We start from the raw sequence: 22,851 nt of genomic DNA on the forward strand, positions 1-22,851 counted from the left end.
GCACAAAATACATCCAGCATTCCAGTCTTCACAGATAGGCGACGGGTTGCTTGATTACTTGTTTTTTTTTTTGGGAAGTCTTTTGTTGACCGATTGGAGGAGAAGTGTAGCTTGATTTAATGAAACCAGCTGGATTCCAAACCAATTCACTTTTGGGTAACCCCAGCACCATAAAAGACTTATTTTGGTCTGTTCACAGTTCTCGTCAATTGACTTTCAGAATCGTTCAAGAAATAAAAACCCTTAAGGTATACAAACATCTTGACATCCATTTGATTCAGGTCACGGATCTTTCAGAGTATCTCCATGAATTGGCTCAATGTTTGAAATGGATGATTCAGTTAATGCACCATTTTATTTCTTTTAGTTTGTTAAACGGATAGGTCACCCAAAAATGAAAAATCTCTCATCTTTTACTTACCCTCATGCCGTCCTAGTTGTGTATGACTTTCTTTCTTCTGCAAAAACACAAATGAAGATTTTTAGAAGAATGTTTCAGCTCTGTAGGTCCATACAATGCATGTCAATGGTGGCCAGAACTTTGAAGGTCCAAAAAGCACATAATGGTAGCATACAAGTAATCCATACATCTCCAGTCATGTAATCCATGCCTTCAGAATTATATGTTAGATGTGATGTGATGTGATATTAGATGTGTGAGAAACAGAAGTCCTTTTTTACTATAAATCTCCACTTTCACTTTCACATGGTTCTTATTTTATTTCATTTGTTGACTGACCTGCCCTGTGCAACGTTGCAGAATTAGAAACAATTTTAAAAATAGAAAGCCCCTTTCGCTCATCATGTGTCGTGGCTGGTTAGGACAAAAACTCTGTTTAACATGGATAAGATGCCTTTTATTGTGTGTCGCATCGTTGCATCATGTCTGGTTAGGACACAGTGAAACAACAAGAAAATATACAGTACAGTAAAGAGAGATTGAGTGAAAGATTCCAGAGTAGGTTGGTCCGCTACCCGACTTAAATTTTACATTATTCGATTTGCGCATGTGTGCTCAGGGTTGGGAAGGTAAAATGTAATTTATAAAGTATAAATGTTTTTCATCTGAAAGGACTAAACATTAAATTAAACAAATGACAATGAAATGCAAAGTAATCTCTTCAGTAATCAAAATACTTTTTCAATGTAACTGTATTCTAATTACCAATTATTTAAATTGTAACTATAGTGGAATACAGTTACTTATATTTTGTATTTTAAATACCTAATCCCATTACATGTATTCTGTTACTTCCCAACCCTGTACGTGCACACACAGTCCATCATATTTGAGCTGCGACAATCTGTGTGTCAAGTTAAGTCATTTTTATTTGAATAGCACTTTTCACAATACACATAGTTTCAAAACAGCTCAACAGAAACTCAAACTGTAGTGTCTGTAATGTCTTAAAGTCCCCATTGAGCGGTTTCATCGCACAATCATCCTTAATGTTTTTAGGCCCCCAGTGAGCAAGGCAAAGGCGACTGGCAAGAAACAAAATACTTCATAAGATGTTAGTTAGTGGAGAAAAAAATAACCTTAGGAGAAACCAGGCTGAGCTGGATTTAGTGCAACCCAAATCACAGTGCATTGGAAAAGGAATGCTAAAGGTGCCTGTTTGGTGTACTATTTCCAGTGGATTTTCCCAGTTGGCAACCACACATCTTTTTTTAGTTAAAATTACCCACCACCTTTGGGAATTTGTGACGGTTCTCCTTTGATGTTTTTAGATGTACAAAAGTGCAGAGGAATTAATTTACATTTGTCATTATTATTATTATTATTATTATTATTACATTCAGTGAACTAATAATAGATTTTAAGATAATGAATGAAGCTAGATGCTGACACATACAAAACCTTTACACAATCACATGACACACTTTTATGGCATAGTACTGTAGTACATCTTAAAGCAGACATACTGTCTTACTACTTATTCAGAGGTATGGATTTCCCATCACCAGTAAAGTGCACACTTTTAGTGCCTAGTGTAAGTATCAGTGCTGTCAGTCCATTAAATTTTTAATTGCATAATTTTCTGTAATTAATCATGATTAATCACAGATTTTTAAAGTGCTGAAATTTTCTAAATGTACTTATTTTCCTGTCAAAATGCATGTATTTCCTTCTTGGTAAAAGAAAACAAAACAATATGTAACAGTATAATACTTTCTCCATACAATTTCTTCCATACAAAGCCTTCAACAGTATAAAGATAGAAATGCACTAAAATACCTCCAATTCAAGTAACATCAAACGTTTCCCAAAGTCTAAGTGGGAGTTTGATTATTGAAAGAACTAGTTCCCCACATATGTTGCATTTTCATTGCAATGAGCATTAAATCTCTTAAACTCTCCTCCTCCACAATATTAATCTGCCGGTAGACTGCGTTTCTCTCTGCTTTGTTACAGCAATTGTGAAGCTGCATTTATGATTCACATCAGAGCGTCAACGCCAGCGTCAAGAGGCACTTTGAACTCCACATGAAAAGCGTTTGCAGACAAAAATATCTCATTCTGTTTTGGTGATGGTTAAGCCTTAACATGCTTCTGTGGTAATTAAAATGTGCCTTTCACAGGCTGAAAAATACTTGATTTCTGTCACCAGTTCAATCTAGGATTGTTTTGTAAAACAACTAGCATTACGAACTCCTTTCCCCATCACTTTATCACTGACACTGTCACTGTTGTGGCTGTGTCTGAAAGGTTTTTCGAGATAATAAGAATTATAACATTTGGGGAATTATCCCTTTAAAATGTAACAGTACAGGTTGTGTTGGGTTGGGTCACAGGGTCTTGATTACAAGACTGGTTTGGGCTTCTCAACTCAAGTCATGCGCTGTGTGTGTGTTTGTATGTATTAGAAGGTCAGTCTGCCCTCCCATGTACAAGCCTCATACATGATTTATATGATATGTATTTTTTCTTCACATTACAGCTCTTAAAGCATTAAATTACTCCATAACACCCCCACACCATTTTATCTCTAATGTGAGTGTGTGTGTGTGTGTGTGTGTACTGCAATTTCTCAACTGTATGTGAACTAAAAGTGTAAGATGAAGCTTGTATCATTAGAACAAACACTCTCACACAAACTCTCCATTAGTTGAGCTCATCCCACCTCCTCATTCATCCCAAATCTTTCCTGTGTGTGTGTATTGGCTTTTACATTACAGCTGGGTAAAATCTAATTTTCTGTTATTGAGATACAAGAGGATAAATGGACAAAAGATCAAGTCTTTACAAATATCACTCTTTAACAAATAAAATAAAATCTTACTTGTACTTTTATTTTATTATTTTACTCAACATATTTTCTTAATGATCAATGCATAATTACTAATGATTTTGCAATGTAAACACTTATTTTTACCATGCCAGTGAAGTCTCTTGAATCTTACAAACTTATAATACAATGACAGAGCAAAGCAAACCAAACTGAAACAAATTTAAACGAAGAAATGAAACAAAACAAAATGAAAAAAAAACTAATGGAAAAAAAATTAAATGAAACAATATGAAACAAAGTAAATAAAAAAACAAAACAAAGTAAAACAAAAAGTAAAATTAAAAACAAAAAAGTTAAATATATAAAGTAAAACAAAACGAAACAAAACAAAGTAAAATTTAAAACAAAACTAATTAAAACAAAATAAAGTTAAACAAAACAATGTAAAACAAAATAAAGTAAAATGTAACAAAACAAAGTCAAACAAAACAAAACAAAATAAAATTAACCAAAACAAAGTAAAACGAAACAAAACAAAACAAGGTAAATCTAAATAAAGTAAAACTAAACAAAATAAAGTAAAAGAAAAAAAATTGAATAAAAAAAAGAAATGAATAATTTAATGAGGTAACATTCATTAAAGATGCGCAGAATCTCTCTCTTTCTCTGTCTCTGGATTAACAGTTACCCATCTCCCAATTCTTGCAGTTCTATATTGAATGTACCGAGTGCAGATTATTACCTCATAACTGCAGCAGTGTGACCGCTCAGCACTCCCTCTATACCCGTTAAACCCCACCCGCTGGTCCTCACTACCAAGTACTCTACTCTACTCACACATGTGTTTGTGTGCTTGTATACATTTTTATGAGGCTATTTTAAAATCCACATTTGGATGGACAGTCAAAGAACTTTGAAGCCATTTCTCTTAGTTTCAGTGTTACTGTAGTTACTGTGTTTTGGCTTTGTAGGGTAGTGACGTTCTTGTTTGATTTAGAATGTGTAGTCTTACATCCAGCTCTCTGAAAGAGATACAAAGGTCACAGAGAAAATAGAGAGTATATAAATGCCTGATGTGTAGAGATTGATATATGTGCAAGATTGTTCTAAAAGGTTACGTCTTGAGTTCAGATGTCAGGCAGCGATTCTTAGAGACAGTAACAGATACTATAAACCTATGCCATCCTTACACACACACACACACACACACACACACACACATAGACACACTCTCACTCATTATCACTTTAAATAAAGACGCAACATCATATACAAGTTTAAAACCAAAACTGACTTGGCTTTTTAGTGGTTGATGCAAACCTTAAACGATTAGTTCTGTTCTCCCCTGGAGGCAAAACGATTTCAGGACCTCTCAGCAAACATCCATATGGTTGTTCTGTATTTTTATGAATACAGGCTTATGATGTATTAAAACCCACAGTGAGACGTTCCCTACAGTATGTAATGCCAGTGCCCATTCCAGATGTGCTCACAAAGAGTTATTCATGTTTTTGTTCATTGTTTGTGTTCCAACAGAGCAACCAGTCTTCCAAAACCAGATGTGGCATCAAAGGTATGATATTTGCCCACACTACACACACAACACTCAGCCTGAGATGCTTGTGAATGAATTGTGTGTGTATATGTTATTATACCCCTCTGAGACAGACAAGGATCTATATGCTAGCTAGTTTTAGTTTTGCATGTTTGTAATAGTACTGCTCCCGCTGGGTTCGCCAAATATTCGTTTTGTTTTGCTCTTAGGCCAATGTGAAGATACAAGCTGTGTTTGAAATGTAATATCGGTGTGCCGCTTACTGTACAGTTTATTCTGTATGCTGCCTACCAGTTTTTAAATTGGGAAAAATTACAGTATACAACCATAAACGTTTCAGACTGTAGTATGCTACTTTGATCTATCTTGTGGCATAATAATAATAATAATAAACTTTTATATGGTGCCTTTAAATGTAGCTTATCAAGACTTTTTACATAGAAAAAAAAAAAACAATATATAAAATATACACAATTAAACATGCATATTACAAAAATATTAATAATAATACAAAATGCGTTGAACATGAAACATGAAGTCAAACATGTGAAAACAATGTTGCATACTACTCTTTGAAACGTGTATCTTTACATATTATGTTCTGTTGGCGGTATATACAGTGCAGTAGTATATACTACTATATAGCTAGTGTTCCAATCTGAACAGCCATTAACAATCATTTAGGTTTCAAGCATTGTCAACAAAATGTTTTTGTATTACCCGTTCATTTTTATGTGTTTGTCTGTAAATATGTTGTCTTGTTGATGTTTTGTGTTGTGTTTGAGTCCAGCATGTGCTTCCCTCCATATGTAGGATGATTCTGTGGAAGTTATCAAACCCGTTCCCACGAAAACCTTCATTCCATCTTCATCTGATATCACAAATCCCACCCACATCACTGCATCCTCCAATAAGAGCGCTCGTCTGTTTAGAGGGGTGGGGCCACCACACATAGCCTCCATTCCCTCCTCTGCATCTTCTTTTGCACCTGGCTCCTCAGTTCACAGTCCTAATCCACTGGCTCTGCCTACCCCTACTGACGTGACAGCTGGCTCACACAATCATCTGTCTGCGGTGCCCCGCCCTTCAGTCTATAACACACCCATCAATCTCTACTCCAATGAGAATGCCTGCGAGGTGGCCATGGGCCAGAGGCGGGGCCTGCTGGAAAGCCAGGGTGAGAGCTCACAGCTGAATGGGTAAGAGTTTGTTTAACACATTGATGCTCCGCCCACCACACAAACTTTCAGCTCAACAGTGGCCACTCCCAGTTTTTCAGAAGTATATTTCCAATTTATTTTCTCCATAGATGTTTCAGAACATTCTTCAATAACGTTTTTCAAAGACTTCCAACCAGCTCTGACATGAAACATTACAACATTTTATTGAAGCAAAACAAAGATAAAATAATTGGAAAACAACAAATGTGCTGGATTGTGTATTAATGAGGGAATTTATCAAATTTATCGTGATTAAAAATGAGACTGTAAGGGATAAGTTTAGTCTGTTTGTTCAGTAGGTTGTACTATATCATTATATATCACTAAATTAAATATTCAGTATTTTTTTTTTTATTATCTCACTAAATGAAATATTACGAATATTTTTTCATTATATCACTAAAATATTCTTTTGTTATATCTTTAAATGAAATATTCAGATTATTATTTTGTTATATCACTAAATTAAATATTCAGAATATCCTTTTGTTATATCATTAAAATAAAAGTTTTCATTAAATCACTAAATAAAAATAGTCTGAATATTCTCTCATTATATAACTAAATTAAATATATATAATCGTTTTTTATGAAACCACAAAATAAATCTGAATATTATTTAGTTATATCACTAAAGTAAATATTCAGAATATTATTTTGTTATATAACTCAATGAAATATTTACAATATGCTTTCATTAAATCACAAAATAAAACAACTCAGAATATTATTTTGTTATATTACAAAATTAAATATTCAGAATATAATTTCACTTAATGAAATATTCAAAATATTATTTGATTACATCATTAAATAAAAATCTAAATGAAATATTCAGAATTTTTTGATATTTTGTTCAATTAAATATTCAGAATATACCCTAACCTAACAATAAATAATTAAATGAAATAATCTGAATATTCTTTAATTATATAATTAAATGAAATAATCTGAATATTCTTTCATTATATAATTAAATGAAATAATCTGAATATTCTTTCATTATATAATTAAATGATATATTCTGAATATTCTTTCATTATATAACTAAATGAAATAATCTGAATATTCTTTCATTATATAACTAAATGAAATAATCTGAATATTCTTTCATTATATAACTAAATGAAATAATCTGAATATTCTTTCATTATATAACTAAATGAAATAATCTGAATATTCTTTCATTATATAACTAAATTAAATAATCTGAATATTCTTTCATTATATAACTAAATTAAATAATCTGAATATTTCATTATATAACTAAATGAAATAATCTGAATATTCTTTCATTATATAACTAAATGAAATAATCTGAATATTCTTTCATTATATAACTAAATGAAATATTCTGAATATTCTTTCATTATATAACTAAATGACATAATCTGAATATTCTTTCATTATATAACTAAATGAAATAATCTGAATATTCTTTCATTATATAACTAAATGAAATATTCTGAATATTCTTTCATTATATAACTAAATGAAATATTCTGAATATTCTTTCATTATATAACTAAATGAAATATTCTGAATATTCTTTCATTATATAACTAAATGACATAATCTGAATATTCTTTCATTATATAACTAAATGAAATATTCTGAATATTCTTTCATTATATAACTAAATGAAATATTCTGAATATTCTTTCATTATATAACTAAATGAAATAATCTGAATATTCTTTCATTATATAACTAAATGAAATAATCTGAATATTCTTTCATTATATAACTAAATGAAATAATCTGAATATTCTTTCATTATATAACTAAATGAAATAATCTGAATATTCTTTCATTATATAACTAAATGAAATATTCTGAATATTCTTTCATTATATAACTAAATGAAATATTCTGAATATTCTTTCATTATATAACTAAATGAAATATTCTGAATATTCTTTCATTATATAACTAAATGACATAATCTGAATATTCTTTCATTATATAACTAAATGAAATATTCTGAATATTCTTTCATTATATAACTAAATGAAATATTCTGAATATTCTTTCATTATATAACTAAATGAAATAATCTGAATATTCTTTCATTATATAACTAAATGAAATAATCTGAATATTCTTTCATTATATAACTAAATGAAATAATCTGAATATTCTTTCATTATATAACTAAATGAAATAATCTGAATATTCTTTCATTATATAACTAAATGAAATAATCTGAATATTCTTTCATTATATAACTAAATGAAATAATCTGAATATTCTTTCATTATATAACTAAATGAAATAATCTGAATATTCTTTCATTATATAATTAAATGATATATTCTGAATATTCTTTCATTATATAACTAAATGAAATAATCTGAATATTCTTTCATTATATAACTAAATTAAATAATCTGAATATTTCATTATATAACTAAATGAAATAATCTGAATATTCTTTCATTATATAACTAAATGAAATAATCTGAATATTCTTTCATTATATAACTAAATGAAATATTCTGAATATTCTTTCATTATATAACTAAATGACATAATCTGAATATTCTTTCATTATATAACTAAATGAAATAATCTGAATATTCTTTCATTATATAACTAAATGAAATATTCTGAATATTCTTTCATTATATAACTAAATGAAATATTCTGAATATTCTTTCATTATATAACTAAATGAAATATTCTGAATATTCTTTCATTATATAACTAAATGACATAATCTGAATATTCTTTCATTATATAACTAAATGAAATAATCTGAATATTCTTTCATTATATAACTAAATGAAATATTCTGAATATTCTTTCATTATATAACTAAATGAAATAATCTGAATATTCTTTCATTATATAACTAAATGAAATAATCTGAATATTCTTTCATTATATAACTAAATGAAATAATCTGAATATTCTTTCATTATATAACTAAATGAAATAATCTGAATATTCTTTCATTATATAACTAAATGAAATAATCTGAATATTCTTTCATTATATAACTAAATGAAATAATCTGAATATTCTTTCATTATATAACTAAATGAAATAATCTGAATATTCTTTCATTATATAACTAAATGAAATAATCTGAATATTCTTTCATTATATAACTAAATGAAATAATCTGAATATTCTTTCATTATATAACTAAATGAAATAATCTGAATATTCTTTCATTATATAACTAAATGAAATAATCTGAATATTCTTTCATTATATAACTAAATGAAATAATCTGAATATTCTTTCATTATATAACTAAATGAAATAATCTGAATATTCTTTCATTATATAACTAAATGAAATAATCTGAATATTCTTTCATTATATAACTAAATGAAATAATCTGAATATTCTTTCATTATATAACTAAATGAAATAATCTGAATATTCTTTCATTATATAACTAAATGAAATAATCTGAATATTCTTTCATTATATAACTAAATGAAATAATCTGAATATTCTTTCATTATATAACTAAATGAAATAATCTGAATATTCTTTCATTATATAACTAAATGAAATATTCTGAATATTCTTTCATTATATAACTAAATGAAATAATCTGAATATTCTTTCATTATATAACTAAATGAAATAATCTGAATATTCTTTCATTATATAACTAAATGAAATAATCTGAATATTCTTTCATTATATAACTAAATGAAATAATCTGAATATTCTTTCATTATATAACTAAATGAAATAATCTGAATATTCTTTCATTATATAACTAAATGAAATAATCTGAATATTCTTTCATTATATAACTAAATGAAATAATCTGAATATTCTTTCATTATATAACTAAATGAAATAATCTGAATATTCTTTCATTATATAACTAAATGAAATAATCTGAATATTCTTTCATTATATAACTAAATGAAATAATCTGAATATTCTTTCATTATATAACTAAATGAAATAATCTGAATATTCTTTCATTATATAACTAAATGAAATAATCTGAATATTCTTTCATTATATAACTAAATGAAATAATCTGAATATTCTTTCATTATATAACTAAATGAAATAATCTGAATATTCTTTCATTATATAACTAAATGAAATAATCTGAATATTCTTTCATTATATAACTAAATGAAATAATCTGAATATTCTTTCATTATATAACTAAATGAAATAATCTGAATATTCTTTCATTATATAACTAAATGAAATAATCTGAATATTCTTTCATTATATAACTAAATGAAATAATCTGAATATTCTTTCATTATATAACTAAATGAAATATTCTGAATATTCTTTCATTATATAACTAAATGAAATATTCTGAATATACGTTCATTATATAATTAAATGAAATAATCTGAATATTCTTTCATTATATAACTAAATGAAATAATCTGAATATTCTTTCATTATATAACTAAATGAAATAATCTGAATATTCTTTCATTATATAACTAAATGAAATAATCTGAATATTCTTTCATTATATAACTAAATGAAATAATCTGAATATTCTTTCATTATATAACTAAATGAAATAATCTGAATATTCTTTCATTATATAGCTAAATGAAATAATCTGAATATTCTTTCATTATATAACTAAATGAAATAATCTGAATATTCTTTCATTATATAACTAAATGAAATAATCTGAATATTCTTTCATTATATAACTAAATGAAATAATCTGAATATTCTTTCATTATATAACTAAATGAAATAATCTGAATATTCTCTCATTATATAACTAAATGAAATATTCTGAATATTCTTTCATTATATAACTAAATGAAATAATCTGAATATTCTTTCATTATATAACTAAATGAAATAATCTGAATATTCTCTCATTATATAACTAAATGAAATATTCTGAATATTCTTTCATTATATAACTAAATGAAATAATCTGAATATTCTTTCATTATATAACTAAATGAAATAATCTGAATATTCTTTCATTATATAACTAAATGAAATAATCTGAATATTCTTTCATTATATAACTAAATGAAATAATCTGAATATTCTTTCATTATATAACTAAATGAAATAATCTGAATATTCTTTCATTATGTAACTAAATGAAATATTCTGAATATTCTTTCATTATATAACTAAATGAAATAATCTGAATATTCTTTCATTATGTAACTAAACGAAATAATCTGAATATTCTTTCATTATATCACTAAATGAAATAATCTGAATATTCTTTCATTATGTAACTAAACGAAATATTCTGAATATTCTTTCATTATATAACTAAATGAAATAATCTGAATATTCTTTCATTATATCACTAAATGAAATATTATATATATTCTTTCATTATATAACTAAATGAAATAATCTGAATATTCTTTCATTATGTAACTAAATGAAATATTCTGAATATTCTTTCATTATATAACTAAATGAAATAATCTGAATATTCTTTCATTATGTAACTAAATGAAATATTCTGAATATTCTTTCATTATATAACTAAATGAAATAATCTGAATATTCTTTCATTATGTAACTAAATGAAATATTCTGAATATTCTTTCATTATATAACTAAATGACATAATCTGAATATTCTTTCATTATATAACTAAATGAAATAATCTGAATATTCTTTCATTATATAACTAAATGAAATATTCTGAATATTCTTTCATTATATAACTAAATGAAATAATCTGAATATTCTTTCATTATGTAACTAAATGAAATATTATATATATTCTTTCATTATATAACTAAATGAAATAATCTGAATATTCTCTCATTATATTACTAAATTAAATATTCGTAATATTCTTTGATATGCATGCAGCTTCTCTATTTCTTTATATATCTCTTTTTTCACTGAGTGACATGTCTTAGATTATGTTCGTCAGTGAGTCATATTTAGATCTCAGGAACAGTATCCGTTATGTGTTTTGGTGTGTGTGTGTGTGTGTGTGTGTGTGTGTGTGTGTGTGTGTGTGTCAGGGCTGTCCCTTGGATAATGTCCCAGGGTAAGATCAGATATATCATGTGCGTGCTTAGTGCTGATTGACATTTTAAGGCAAAATAACCACGTCTCTAATTACACTCACACACATACACTGATTCATACCTTTGATTTATGCCTTTCACTGTAACCGCTTAAGTGTTTCTTGTTTACACGTGTGTTTTGTGTGTTTGATGTGATGTGTTTTGTTTATTTCTGTATTTTAATAACTTTAATCGAACAAAATTGGCATTATACCAGCCCAAATTATAGTTTAACCACCAAATTAACCCTTTCTGCTACTCGTTAAGTGTTCTGTAGAGAAGACAATGTACACGTGTGGCATGCTACCATACAATTCATACTCTTTTGCAATGCAGTTTTTTCTGAAGTGATAACGACACCACTCGCTAAATGAAATATGTACATAATGAAGTGATGTGACAACAACGCAGCATATAGCACAACTGTTTGAAATCAAATGTTTATCATTACATACTATTTTACAATACATATATTTAAAAAAACAAATAGTAGGCAATATACAATATATACTGTGCTGTAGGCAGTCTTTGTATGTGTATGTGTGTGTGTGTGTGTGTGTGTGTGTGTGTGTGTGTGTGTGTTATGTGGTTGTTTAAGAGCATAATACATGATGCATCGTTGGCATAAAATGATCAAAACCAAATGCTTCTCTTCATGTCTCTCATCCCACAAATCACTCTCATTATCCTCATACAGCTGTGCATTGAAGAGACAAATCAATGCCAGCCCTGTTTCCATATTTTTATGGGCAACTGTTGAGAAAACATATTCCTAGTGTACCCATCTGTGGATACTATAGTTTGTTTCAAAGGATCAGGCTTGTATCTCTCATTGCGGTTGTGTGTGTGGGTATGCTTAGCTGTAGTTACAAAATTGTCCCCACAAGTTAGCCAAGTCTGATAAAACCTCAAAATTGGGAACATCTGGGGACATCGTGAATTGTGTATAGCTACAGTGATTACAATTAGCTGTGAATAAAGAAAAATAATAATAATAAAAACAACATAAATTTAAAGCATGTGACCATTAAGATATTAGCTAATTAGTTAGCTAATCATTTACCAGTGGTGACAATTCAGATGTCCTCATTAGTAAAAATGATAATAATTAAAAAAGTATAAATAATTTTTATATGATGTATAATGCTAAATGTTTCTGTTAGGGTTTCGTTTGAATAGAAGTCTATGGTATGTTCACAATTAGATAGCTAGGTAAACGTGTGTATGAGAATCGTGTGTGTAGTTGTTGGTCTGTCTCAGAGGGGTTTAAATATTCAAGAAATCAGTGTTGGGTGTATTAAACCTGTAATGAGATGATTGTGTGTGTGTGTTGTGTTTTCTTCTTCATGTGCTGTTCAGCAAGTGATTCCAACTACAAAGTCAGTACCACAGTAGTGTATACTCTTTTCATTGTGTGTGTGTGTTGTGTTTAAATTGCGTTGTGGTTTGGAGTGCTTTTAATTATTTTTTTGCATAAACAGTTTTCTATTATGCTCCATAATTCCCCCTTCTAATGCTTACTTTGAGAGTGCTTTGCTTATATGATTGATGATAATTATTCATTATTATGTGGCTGTTCAGTACAGTTCACCATGATACAGGGATTTACATTTACATTTATGCATTTGGCAGATGCTTTTATCCAAAGCGACTTACAGTGCACTTATTACAGGGACAATCCCCCCAGAACAACCTGGAGTTAAGTGCCTTGCTCAAGGACACAATGGTGGTGGCTGTGGGGCTCGAACCAGCGACCTTCTGATTAACTATGTGCTTTAGCCACTACGCCACCACCACTCCATGGGGTGGTATCAGATGGGGTGGTATCAGATGGTAATATCTAATGATGATACTTTGATATAAAGTATGGTACTAAAGTATTACCATATTATATTACTTTAAAGAACCCATGTAACTACCACAGTACATATGCAAAACCATAGCAATTATAGTGGAAGCCCAAAAAACATTGTATTAACATGATACATGTCCTAAATCAGACAGTTTTCCCAGGATATATATCCTTAAATCATTGTATTACCATAGTACATGTCCAAAAATCAATATTACCATGATATACACCAATGAGCCAAAACATTATGACCACTCACAGGTGAAGCGAATAACGTTGATCATCTACTTTCAAGGCCACATGTCAATGTCTGTGTAGATTAGATGGTAAGTGAACAATCGGTTATCGTAGTTAAGGGCCAAATTGTTATAGCCATGTCTTACCTTGTACGGGTGCTCCTGGTCAGCAATGGTGAGTATCTACCGACAGTGGCCCGAGGAGGGACAAACCACAAACTGGCAACAGGGTGTTGGGCACCTAAGGCTCATCGATGCGTGAGGGCAATATGGCTATCCTGTCTGGTCTGGACTGACAGAAGGTCTACTATGGCACAAGTCGCATAAAATTGTAATGATGGTTATGGGAGGAATGTGTCACAGCACAGTGCATCGCACCGTGCTGCGTATGGGGCTGTGCAGCCGCAGACCGGTCAGAGTGCCCATGATGTCCACTATTCACCATCGAAAGTGCCTACAATGGGAATGTGAGCATGTGAACTGGACATTGGAGCAGTGGAAGAAGGTTGTCTGGTCCGATAAGTCCTGTTTTCTTTTAAGTCACGTGGACGGCCATGTACGTATATGTACGTATATGCCGGAAGTGATGATCACCAGGATGCACTGTGGGAAGACGACAACCTGGTGAAGGGAGTGTGATGCTCTAGGAGGCAATGTTCTGCTGGGAAACCCATGGTCCGGCCATTCATGTGGAGGTCAATTTGACAAGTGCCACTTACCTAAACATCATTGCAGACCAGGTACACCCCTTCATGACAATGGTATTCCCTGATGGCAGTGGCCTCTTTCAGTAGGATAATGCACCCTGCCACAATACACACATTGTTTGGGAATGGTTTGAGGAACATGATGAAGAGTTCAAGGTGTTGCCCTGGCCTCCAAATTCCCCAGATCTCAATCCGATTGAGCATCTGTGGGATGTGCTGGACCAACATGCCCAATCCACAGTGGCTCCATCCTAAAGGACTTATGCTAATGTCTTGGTGTCAGATACCACAGGACACTTTCAGGGATCTTTCTAGGTCAGCGCTGTAGTGGCGGCATGCAGAGGACCAACAGCATATTAGGCAGGTGGTCATAATGTTTTGGCTCATCACTGTATGTCCTAAAACTGAGAGTATTATCATGATACATGTTCTAATTTTTTATTTTTTTTTACCGTGGTACATGTCCTAAAAAACATAGTATTATAATGATCCTTAATACAGTATTGACAAAGTATATGTCCAAAAATCAGTATTACCATGATATATGTTTTAAAAGCTATAATATTACCATTGTTTAGGTCCTAAGAGGGCTCACACTGACTGATCCAGTCACTATGGAGATTAATTTGTGTGTAGAATACTTAAGATGTTAATAAATGCCAAATGTGACTGAAATTAATAGGAAATGGTGCACCCTTTTGTGAAGTAGTTATTTTGAATGAGTATTATCTTAAGTTAATATCTTAAGATAATCTTGCAGTCTCAAAAGTATTTGCATACGTTGACAATTTTTGCACTATAACTATTGCCCCTACTGTATATCTCACAACATCACTATAACCCCCCTGAGGGAAAAAAGCAAATTTTCCTTAATCTGTGCGTTTAACCCCATTGTACCCTATTACCAGGACACATGTCCTAAAAGCCACACAGTGTTACCATGGTGCATGTCCAAAGCATTAGTACTTTTTTGGTTAATGTGATACCTCCTGATGATGTAAAAGTGATCACATAACCACCCTCAAAGTAAGGTAAAGCTACGATTGGTGCATTGATTCTGTCGAATGATGATGCTAGTTTGATGTTGCGAGGATAGTGAGTGTGAAGTGTTTCAGCACAGAGAGGTGAGATAGTCTGCAATATTCACACACAGTCTCACACACAAACTCACACAGACATTAGAAGCAATATTAGCGAGGACCTCTTGTAGACACAATATCCCTCACACAAACGTGTTAATGTTGTTCAATTCAAAAAGATCATGCAAAATGTTCTTTTAATCTGTTTTTTACATGTTTCACTATATTAGAGGACATTTTAAAACCATGACAAATATATAGCCAAACCTGTGCATGCACACACACACACACACACACACACACACACACACACACACACACACGTGTTTTGTCAAACACACTTAGCAAATCTCTTCTGCCAACACCCTTTCTTCACACATACAGACCTGTACACACTCCTGACAGCGTTGATTTATTAACAGCTTATGAATGTGTGATGTGTCAGTGCATATACACTCAGTATGTCTTGATGTATATGTGTGGATGCATGCACTAATGTATAATTCTTGTCTCTGAGAGATTAGATAAATGGTGCTAATCTGAACTCCACTGAAATGTAGAATTATAAAGTTCTAGATTCCAGACTTTTTGTTGAGTCGACCACAGATAACCCACACTGCCTGTTTTATTTTCCATAAGCACCAGCTCCATCTAGTGATCACAAAATGTCAATTAGCTTTCAGTTATTTTAAGCTGCATATTGCAAGTGTGTTGATTGCTTTTATCTTTAAAACTCTTCTGGTTGACTTTATTTTCCAGTTATCAGGTTACATTTACATTTATGCATTTGGCAGATGCTTTTATCCAAAGCAACTTGCAGTGCACTTATTACAGGGACAATCCCCCCGGAGCAACCTGGAGTTAAGTGCCTTGCTCAAGGACACAACGGTGGCATCTTGGTAGTGCTGGGGCTTGAACCCCCGACCCACCACTGCCCCTAGGTTATATTTATATTATATAATTAACTACCTAGAGCACCCTAGCAAACATTTAATAACAAGCAAATGTAACCAGTCCTGCTCGACCTGCTCTGAGCGGGATTTGAACCGGGGTCCCCGGCATGGGAGGTGGGTGCGCTAACGAGGAGGCTACGGTGTTTAGCGTCAGTCACTACTATGCCTCTTGAGGCCAGGCGAGGGAAGTTTTCACCACCAGCTGTATAACATTACACTAACAACAGCTAAAACAAATTATGTATATAAAAATGGTTTTAATTTCTTTTTTGAAGACAGTGCTGAATTATACATAGTTACCTGAGTTTTATCATTTATATGATGATATTTTGGCACACAGTGGTTACCATAGTAAATTTCATGCATGTTGATGGTACATGCACGTAGAGATACTTGCATAAAATTCCTCGTAAAGACTCTCCGTTATGTAATCCCAATGTTTTATCTTATTTTATATAGTGGGCCCCCAGCTGTCTCAAAGTGAGTACATCTGTAACAAGTGCCATAAGTAAACTCTTTCTTAAAGAGAAAAATTCAAACTTCTCATCCTTTTTCTTTTTCATTCTTTTCTTTTCTCTTTTCCTACTTTATTCCTTCAGAAAACCTCCATTTTACAGGTAAGGGGGGATAAACTTTATTTTAGCTTAACAACAAGTCTATAGGCAATCGGCACCCAAAATTCTGTCATCATTTACTTACCCTCATGCTTTTCCAAACCCGTATGACTTTCTTTCCTCAATGGAATGCAAAAGGATATGTTAGGTGGTGACTGAGGTTAACATGCTGCTTAATATCTCCTTTTATGTTTTACGGAAGAGAGAAAGTCATACGGGTTTGAGGGTGAGTAAATGTTGACTGAATTAAAAATTTGGGGTGAACTATTCCTTTAAAGTTTCAATTTTAAATGACAGTTACATGTAAATGGGAATAACGCGTGGCATTATCTCCATGTTTGTGTGTGTGCGTGTGTGTGTGTGTGTGTATGTGTGTGTGTGTGTCTGTCTGTGTGTATGTGTGTGTGTGTATGTGTGTGTGTGTGTGTGTAGACTTCCTCGTAAGCCCGTCACAGAGACAGACTTTGAGTTTTTTCACGTCCCGACTCAAAGTGATGCCAGCAGGAAACGCATCATGGAGGATACAGAAGACTGGAACCCGCGGACAGGAACTTCACAGTCCCGCTCATTCCGTATCCTTGCTCAGATGACCGGCACTGAATCTGAAATCGGTGAGAAAAGCGTAACTAATTTTTTGCCACCGTTTTTTTTAAATCCTTTTGTTTTTATTACTTGTTTTGGTCAGTTGGATTATATATTTTTTTCAGTTTTTGCTATATAATTATTTTTGTTTTTGTTTTGATTGATTTTTATTTAATATGTTGATAAGCATTTTTAAACCTTTTGTTTAGTTCAGTTTTATTTTAATATAAACTTTAACATTTATATAGATTTTTCTATTGATTTTATAATTTTATTAAAAAATTTTTTATTATTTGTTTTGATCAGGTTTATTTGAGTTAATTTAATATTTTAATTTTTTATTGATTTTTGAATTATTTGCTATGAATTTTTAAATCTTTCATTTTATACTATTTTTATTTTATTTCAAAAATATAAAACCTTTTGAATTGACCCTTTTCACATAAGCAGGGTATATAATTGAATAGCGGTTTTTATTTTATTTTATTTTATTCAGCACTCCTGGCAAAAATTGAAATCTCTCTCTCTCTCTCTCTCTCTTTTTCTCTCTCTCTCTCTCTGTGCGCATGCGTGAGTGTTGCGGAGCGAGTGGAGCGTGGTTGTGAGAGTGTGTGCAGGTGCGTTTTTCAAACTTTTCTATCTTTTTTTTCTCTTTACTATAATTGCGAAGTTTAGTTTAGTTTAAGTTAAAGTGTGTTGTTTTTGTGTGGCGCGCCGGTTTCTGTTCTTTCGGGAACATGGCGTTTGCCGGTTCGGAGGTTTTGAGTTACTCACACGGCGTCATGGAGTGAAAGTGGCGTCCGTGGTGAGTATAGAAGAGTGCTGTTTAGCGGCAGGTGAAGTGGTGGGATTGTGTTCTATTTTGTCGGCTTCTAGAATGAACAATGCCATAGTAATGTTTTTGAGTACTGTGGAAAAAGCAAATGAATTAGTGGAGCGTGGTATAGTGATAAATGATGCGTTTACTGTTGTGCTTCCGCTCTCTATGCCGTCTAAGAGAGTGACGCTGTCAAATGTGCCACCTTTCGTAAAGGATGAGTTCCTAGTAAATATGCTGTCTCGCTACGGAAAACTGGTTTCACCAATCAAAAAGATTCCACTTGGAAATGTTTCTCCACTTCTGAAACATGTAGTCTCCTTTAGGAGATATGTATATATGGTACTAAAGAATAACGCTGAGCTTGATGTGTCATTTAATTTTCGAGTGGACGATTTTGACTACTTGATTTATGCAACTACTGATAAAATGAGATGTTTTGGTTGTGGTAGAGCAGGGCATTTGGTCCGTACATGTCCAGATAAAACTGAAAAGGAGGATGCGGTTAGACCACAGACAGTTGCTGAGGTAATAGTGGAAACAGAGGTTCCCATGGCGGTTTTGAATGTTTCAAATGTGGTTGAAGGTGAGCCATTGGCCGTTGATAGGAGTGTATCTGAGACTGTACAGAATAGACGTCCAGGGTCTGAAGAACTCATGGAAGATATGGTTGTTATGGGTGAAGTTGAAGTGCAGAATAGTAGCACTGATTGTGGAATAAAATCCTCTGAAGTGTTGTCTGATGTCATTATCACAGAAGAGGTGGTTTCACAGTCTTTTAAAGTACCTTTGAAAAGAAAGAACATAAAAAGTGAGGGTAATTTGAAGATGGTGAAAAAAAGTACAAATGAGTTGTCCAATGAAGAGGAAGATGATAGTGATGGGGATACATCTGATTCCAGTAGTGTTCTTTCTCAGTCGGATTATAACATTCGAGGTTATGATGCTCAAAACATCAAACGGTTTCTGAGAATTACAAAAAACAAGTGGAATGTAGTGGTTGAGGACTTTTTCCCAAATACTCAGTTATTTGTGGAAAGATATCGGAGTTTAATGAGTGAGGGTTGCTTTACGGATAAAGAGGTGTACCGGCTGAAAAAAATTGTGAGAAAAATTAATATGGAAACAAGCAACAATGATGGTGTTTAAAATGTTGAACTCCATGGTCCCTGCTGCGATGCTTGTGTGGAGCTTATTTTTGTTGTGTTTTTTTTAAGCATGAGTAACATAAATATTGCATCCCTGAATGTGAATGGTGCAAGGGATTGCAAAAAAGAGCGGAGATTTATGAGTTATGTAAACAAAAACATTTCGATGTTGTGTTACTCCAAGAGACACATAGCGATGTACAAAATACAAATAATTGGGCCATGGAATGGGATGGGCTCTCTTTTTGAGTCATAATAACTCACTTAGTGCTGGAGTTGCTGTCCTGTTCTCAAAAATTTCGTCCCTATTTCTTACGAAGTGGACGAGATAATAAAAAGGAGAATTTTAAAAATTAGAGCGTTGATTGAAAATCAAGTTTTTGTTTTTATTTGTGTATATGCTCCTACGGCAAGTGCAGACAGAATTGTTTTTTAGACTCTTTATGCACGACTTTAAAAAAGTGTACAGATGATGATATTTTAATTCTGGGTGGTGATTTTAACTGTACTGAAAAGGATATTGATAGAAATCACCTTGAGCCTCATACGCTGTCACGTAAAAGACTGATACAACTTATTAAAACTCATGAGCTTAGTGATATATGGAGGAATTTTCATGGGAATTGTAGGCAATATACATGGACTCATATTCGTGATAAGATTGTATCTTTGGCAAGGTTAGATAGACTATATTGTTTTAGTCACCAGATTAATGTTTTTAAAAGCTGTTGTATTACTCCAATCTCTTTCTCTGACCATTGTATGGTTCAATGTTCTTTGTTTTTGAGCTCTGTAAAACCAAGGAGTGCGTATTGGCATTTTAATAATGCTCTTTTGAGTGACAAAGATTTTAAAGACATTTTTGAATTTTTTGGGAGGATTTTAGAGACTCAAAGTTAGATTTTAGCTCATTACAACAGTGGTGGGACTACGGAAAAGCCCAAATTAAACAGTTAAGCCAACAGTATACAAAAAATGTCACGGTAAATGTAGATAGGTTAATGAAGGTTTTGGAGATGGAAATTGTTAAATTGGAAGAACAGGTAGAATCCACTGGTGATTGGACTCTTATGAGATGTATTTCAGAAAAAAATCCAAATTGAATGATTTATTAGAGAGGAAAGCAAAAGGGGCTTTGGTTAGGTCACGTTTTCAAAGCATTGACCAAATGGATGCATCTTCAAAGTTTTTTTTGGCCTGGAGAAGAAGAATGGCCAAAAAAGATTTTTTCATTCATTGCGATCCGAGCATGGGCAGATGTTAACTGATGTTAATGAAATTCGAAGAAGAATTGCAAGTTTTTATAAAGAGTTATATAGAAGTGAGCTCAAAGCAGAACAAATCACAAATAATAACTTTTTCGAAAATTTACCTCAAGTGTCTTCTGAGTCTCAGGGGATCTTGGTGGTGAACTACGTCTTGAAGAGCTAAAAAGAGCACTTAATAGTATGGAGCCTGGGAAAGCTCCAGGTATAGATGGCCTTCCTGTTGAGTTTTTTAAGGCTTTTTGGCCTGTGGTGGGAGAAGACTTGCTTGAAGTTCTAAATGACAGTTTTACAAATGGCCATTTGCCTTTGAGCTGCCGTAGAGCTGTTCTTACCCTTCTACCTAAAAAAGGAGATCTCACTGAAATTAAATGTTGGAGGCCAGTGTCAGTTTTGTGTAGTGACTACAAGATCCTTTCTAAAGCCCTTGCTAATAGACTTGCAGGGATTTTAGAGCAGGTGATTCACCCCGATCAAACATATTGTATCCCAGAGAGGTCTATTTTTGATAATATTTCATTCATCCATGACATTTTTGACCTTGCTAAAATGAAAGGTTTTGATGTTGGCCTGATCTCTTTAGATCAGGAAAAGGCTTTGATAGGGTAGAACACCAATACCTTTTAAATACTCTGGAAGCCTTTGGGTTTTCTAAAGATTTTGTGGAAAAAATTAAAGTTTTATATAATGACATTGAAGGTATTCTTAAGGTTAACGGTGGCTTATGTGCTCCTTTTAAAGTGGAAAGAGGTGTAAGACAAGGCTGTCCTCTGTCTGGTATGTTATACTCTATTGCAATAGAACCTCTTTTATGCAAGGTCAGAGATAACATCAAAGGTATGGTTTTACCTTTTTCTGGTAAAACTGTCTTTTTGTCAGCTTATGCTGATGATGTGGTGATCTTAATCAGTGATCAAAATGACATTGATAAAGTGGAAAATATTTTAAATGATTTTAAAGAAATATCTTCAGCCAAGACAAACTGGGCCAAAAGTGAAGCGATTTTGGTTGGCCATTGGTCACAGGGTGCACCAAAACTCCCAAATGGATTAACCTGGTCTAAGAGAGGTTTTAAATATTTGGGTGTATTTCTTGGAGATGACTCTGTTGTAAAAAGAAATTGGGATGATGTTCTTGAAAAAGTAAAAGGAAGACTGAAAAAATGGAAGTGGTTGATTCCAAAGATGTCATACAGGGGACGCACTCTAGTTATTAACAACCTTGTGGCATCCTCTTTGTGGCATCGTCTAGCATGTGTGGATCCTCCTCTGTGTTTACTCTCTGATATTCAGAAGGTTTTAATCGATTTCTTTTGGGAAAAGTTACACTGGGTATCCCAAAGTGTGTTATTTTTACCCAAAGATGAAGGAGGACAAGGTCTTATAAATGTGCAAAGTAGAGTTGCAGCTTTTCGCATGCGCTTTATACATAGACTGTTATACGGATCAAACAAGGCAAACTGGAATGTTGTTGCTTGTGAGATTTTGAAGAGCTTGGGAGGCTTAGGTCTTGATAAGTCTCTTTTTTTGATGAACCCCCAAAAAATAGATACATCGAATGTACCTATTTT

General features: G+C 32.0%; 1 protein-coding gene across 4 annotated transcripts in view; it reads left to right on the forward strand.

Moving 5' to 3' along the window:
- Positions 1-22,851, forward strand: part of LOC127622155 (PDZ and LIM domain protein 5-like) — an 81,568-nt gene that overhangs the window by 40,086 nt on the left and 18,631 nt on the right. For 2 of the 4 annotated variants that reach the window (XM_052096135.1, XM_052096126.1), the window contains exons 4-8: positions 4,770-4,806; positions 5,602-5,987; positions 17,315-17,335; positions 17,455-17,472; positions 17,902-18,080. In XM_052096135.1, the coding sequence (XP_051952095.1) occupies positions 4,770-4,806; positions 5,602-5,987; positions 17,315-17,335; positions 17,455-17,472; positions 17,902-18,080 (641 nt within the window). Of the gene's footprint in view, positions 1-4,769; positions 4,807-5,601; positions 5,988-13,387; positions 13,408-17,314; positions 17,336-17,454; positions 17,473-17,901; positions 18,081-22,851 lie in introns of all 4 variants that reach the window. The other 2 variants (XM_052096151.1, XM_052096143.1) reach the window with 2 other exon arrangements.

Source organism: Xyrauchen texanus, chromosome 3 (assembly GCF_025860055.1).
Source record: "Xyrauchen texanus isolate HMW12.3.18 chromosome 3, RBS_HiC_50CHRs, whole genome shotgun sequence".
In the NCBI taxonomy this organism is placed as follows: Eukaryota; Metazoa; Chordata; class Actinopteri; order Cypriniformes; family Catostomidae; genus Xyrauchen; species Xyrauchen texanus.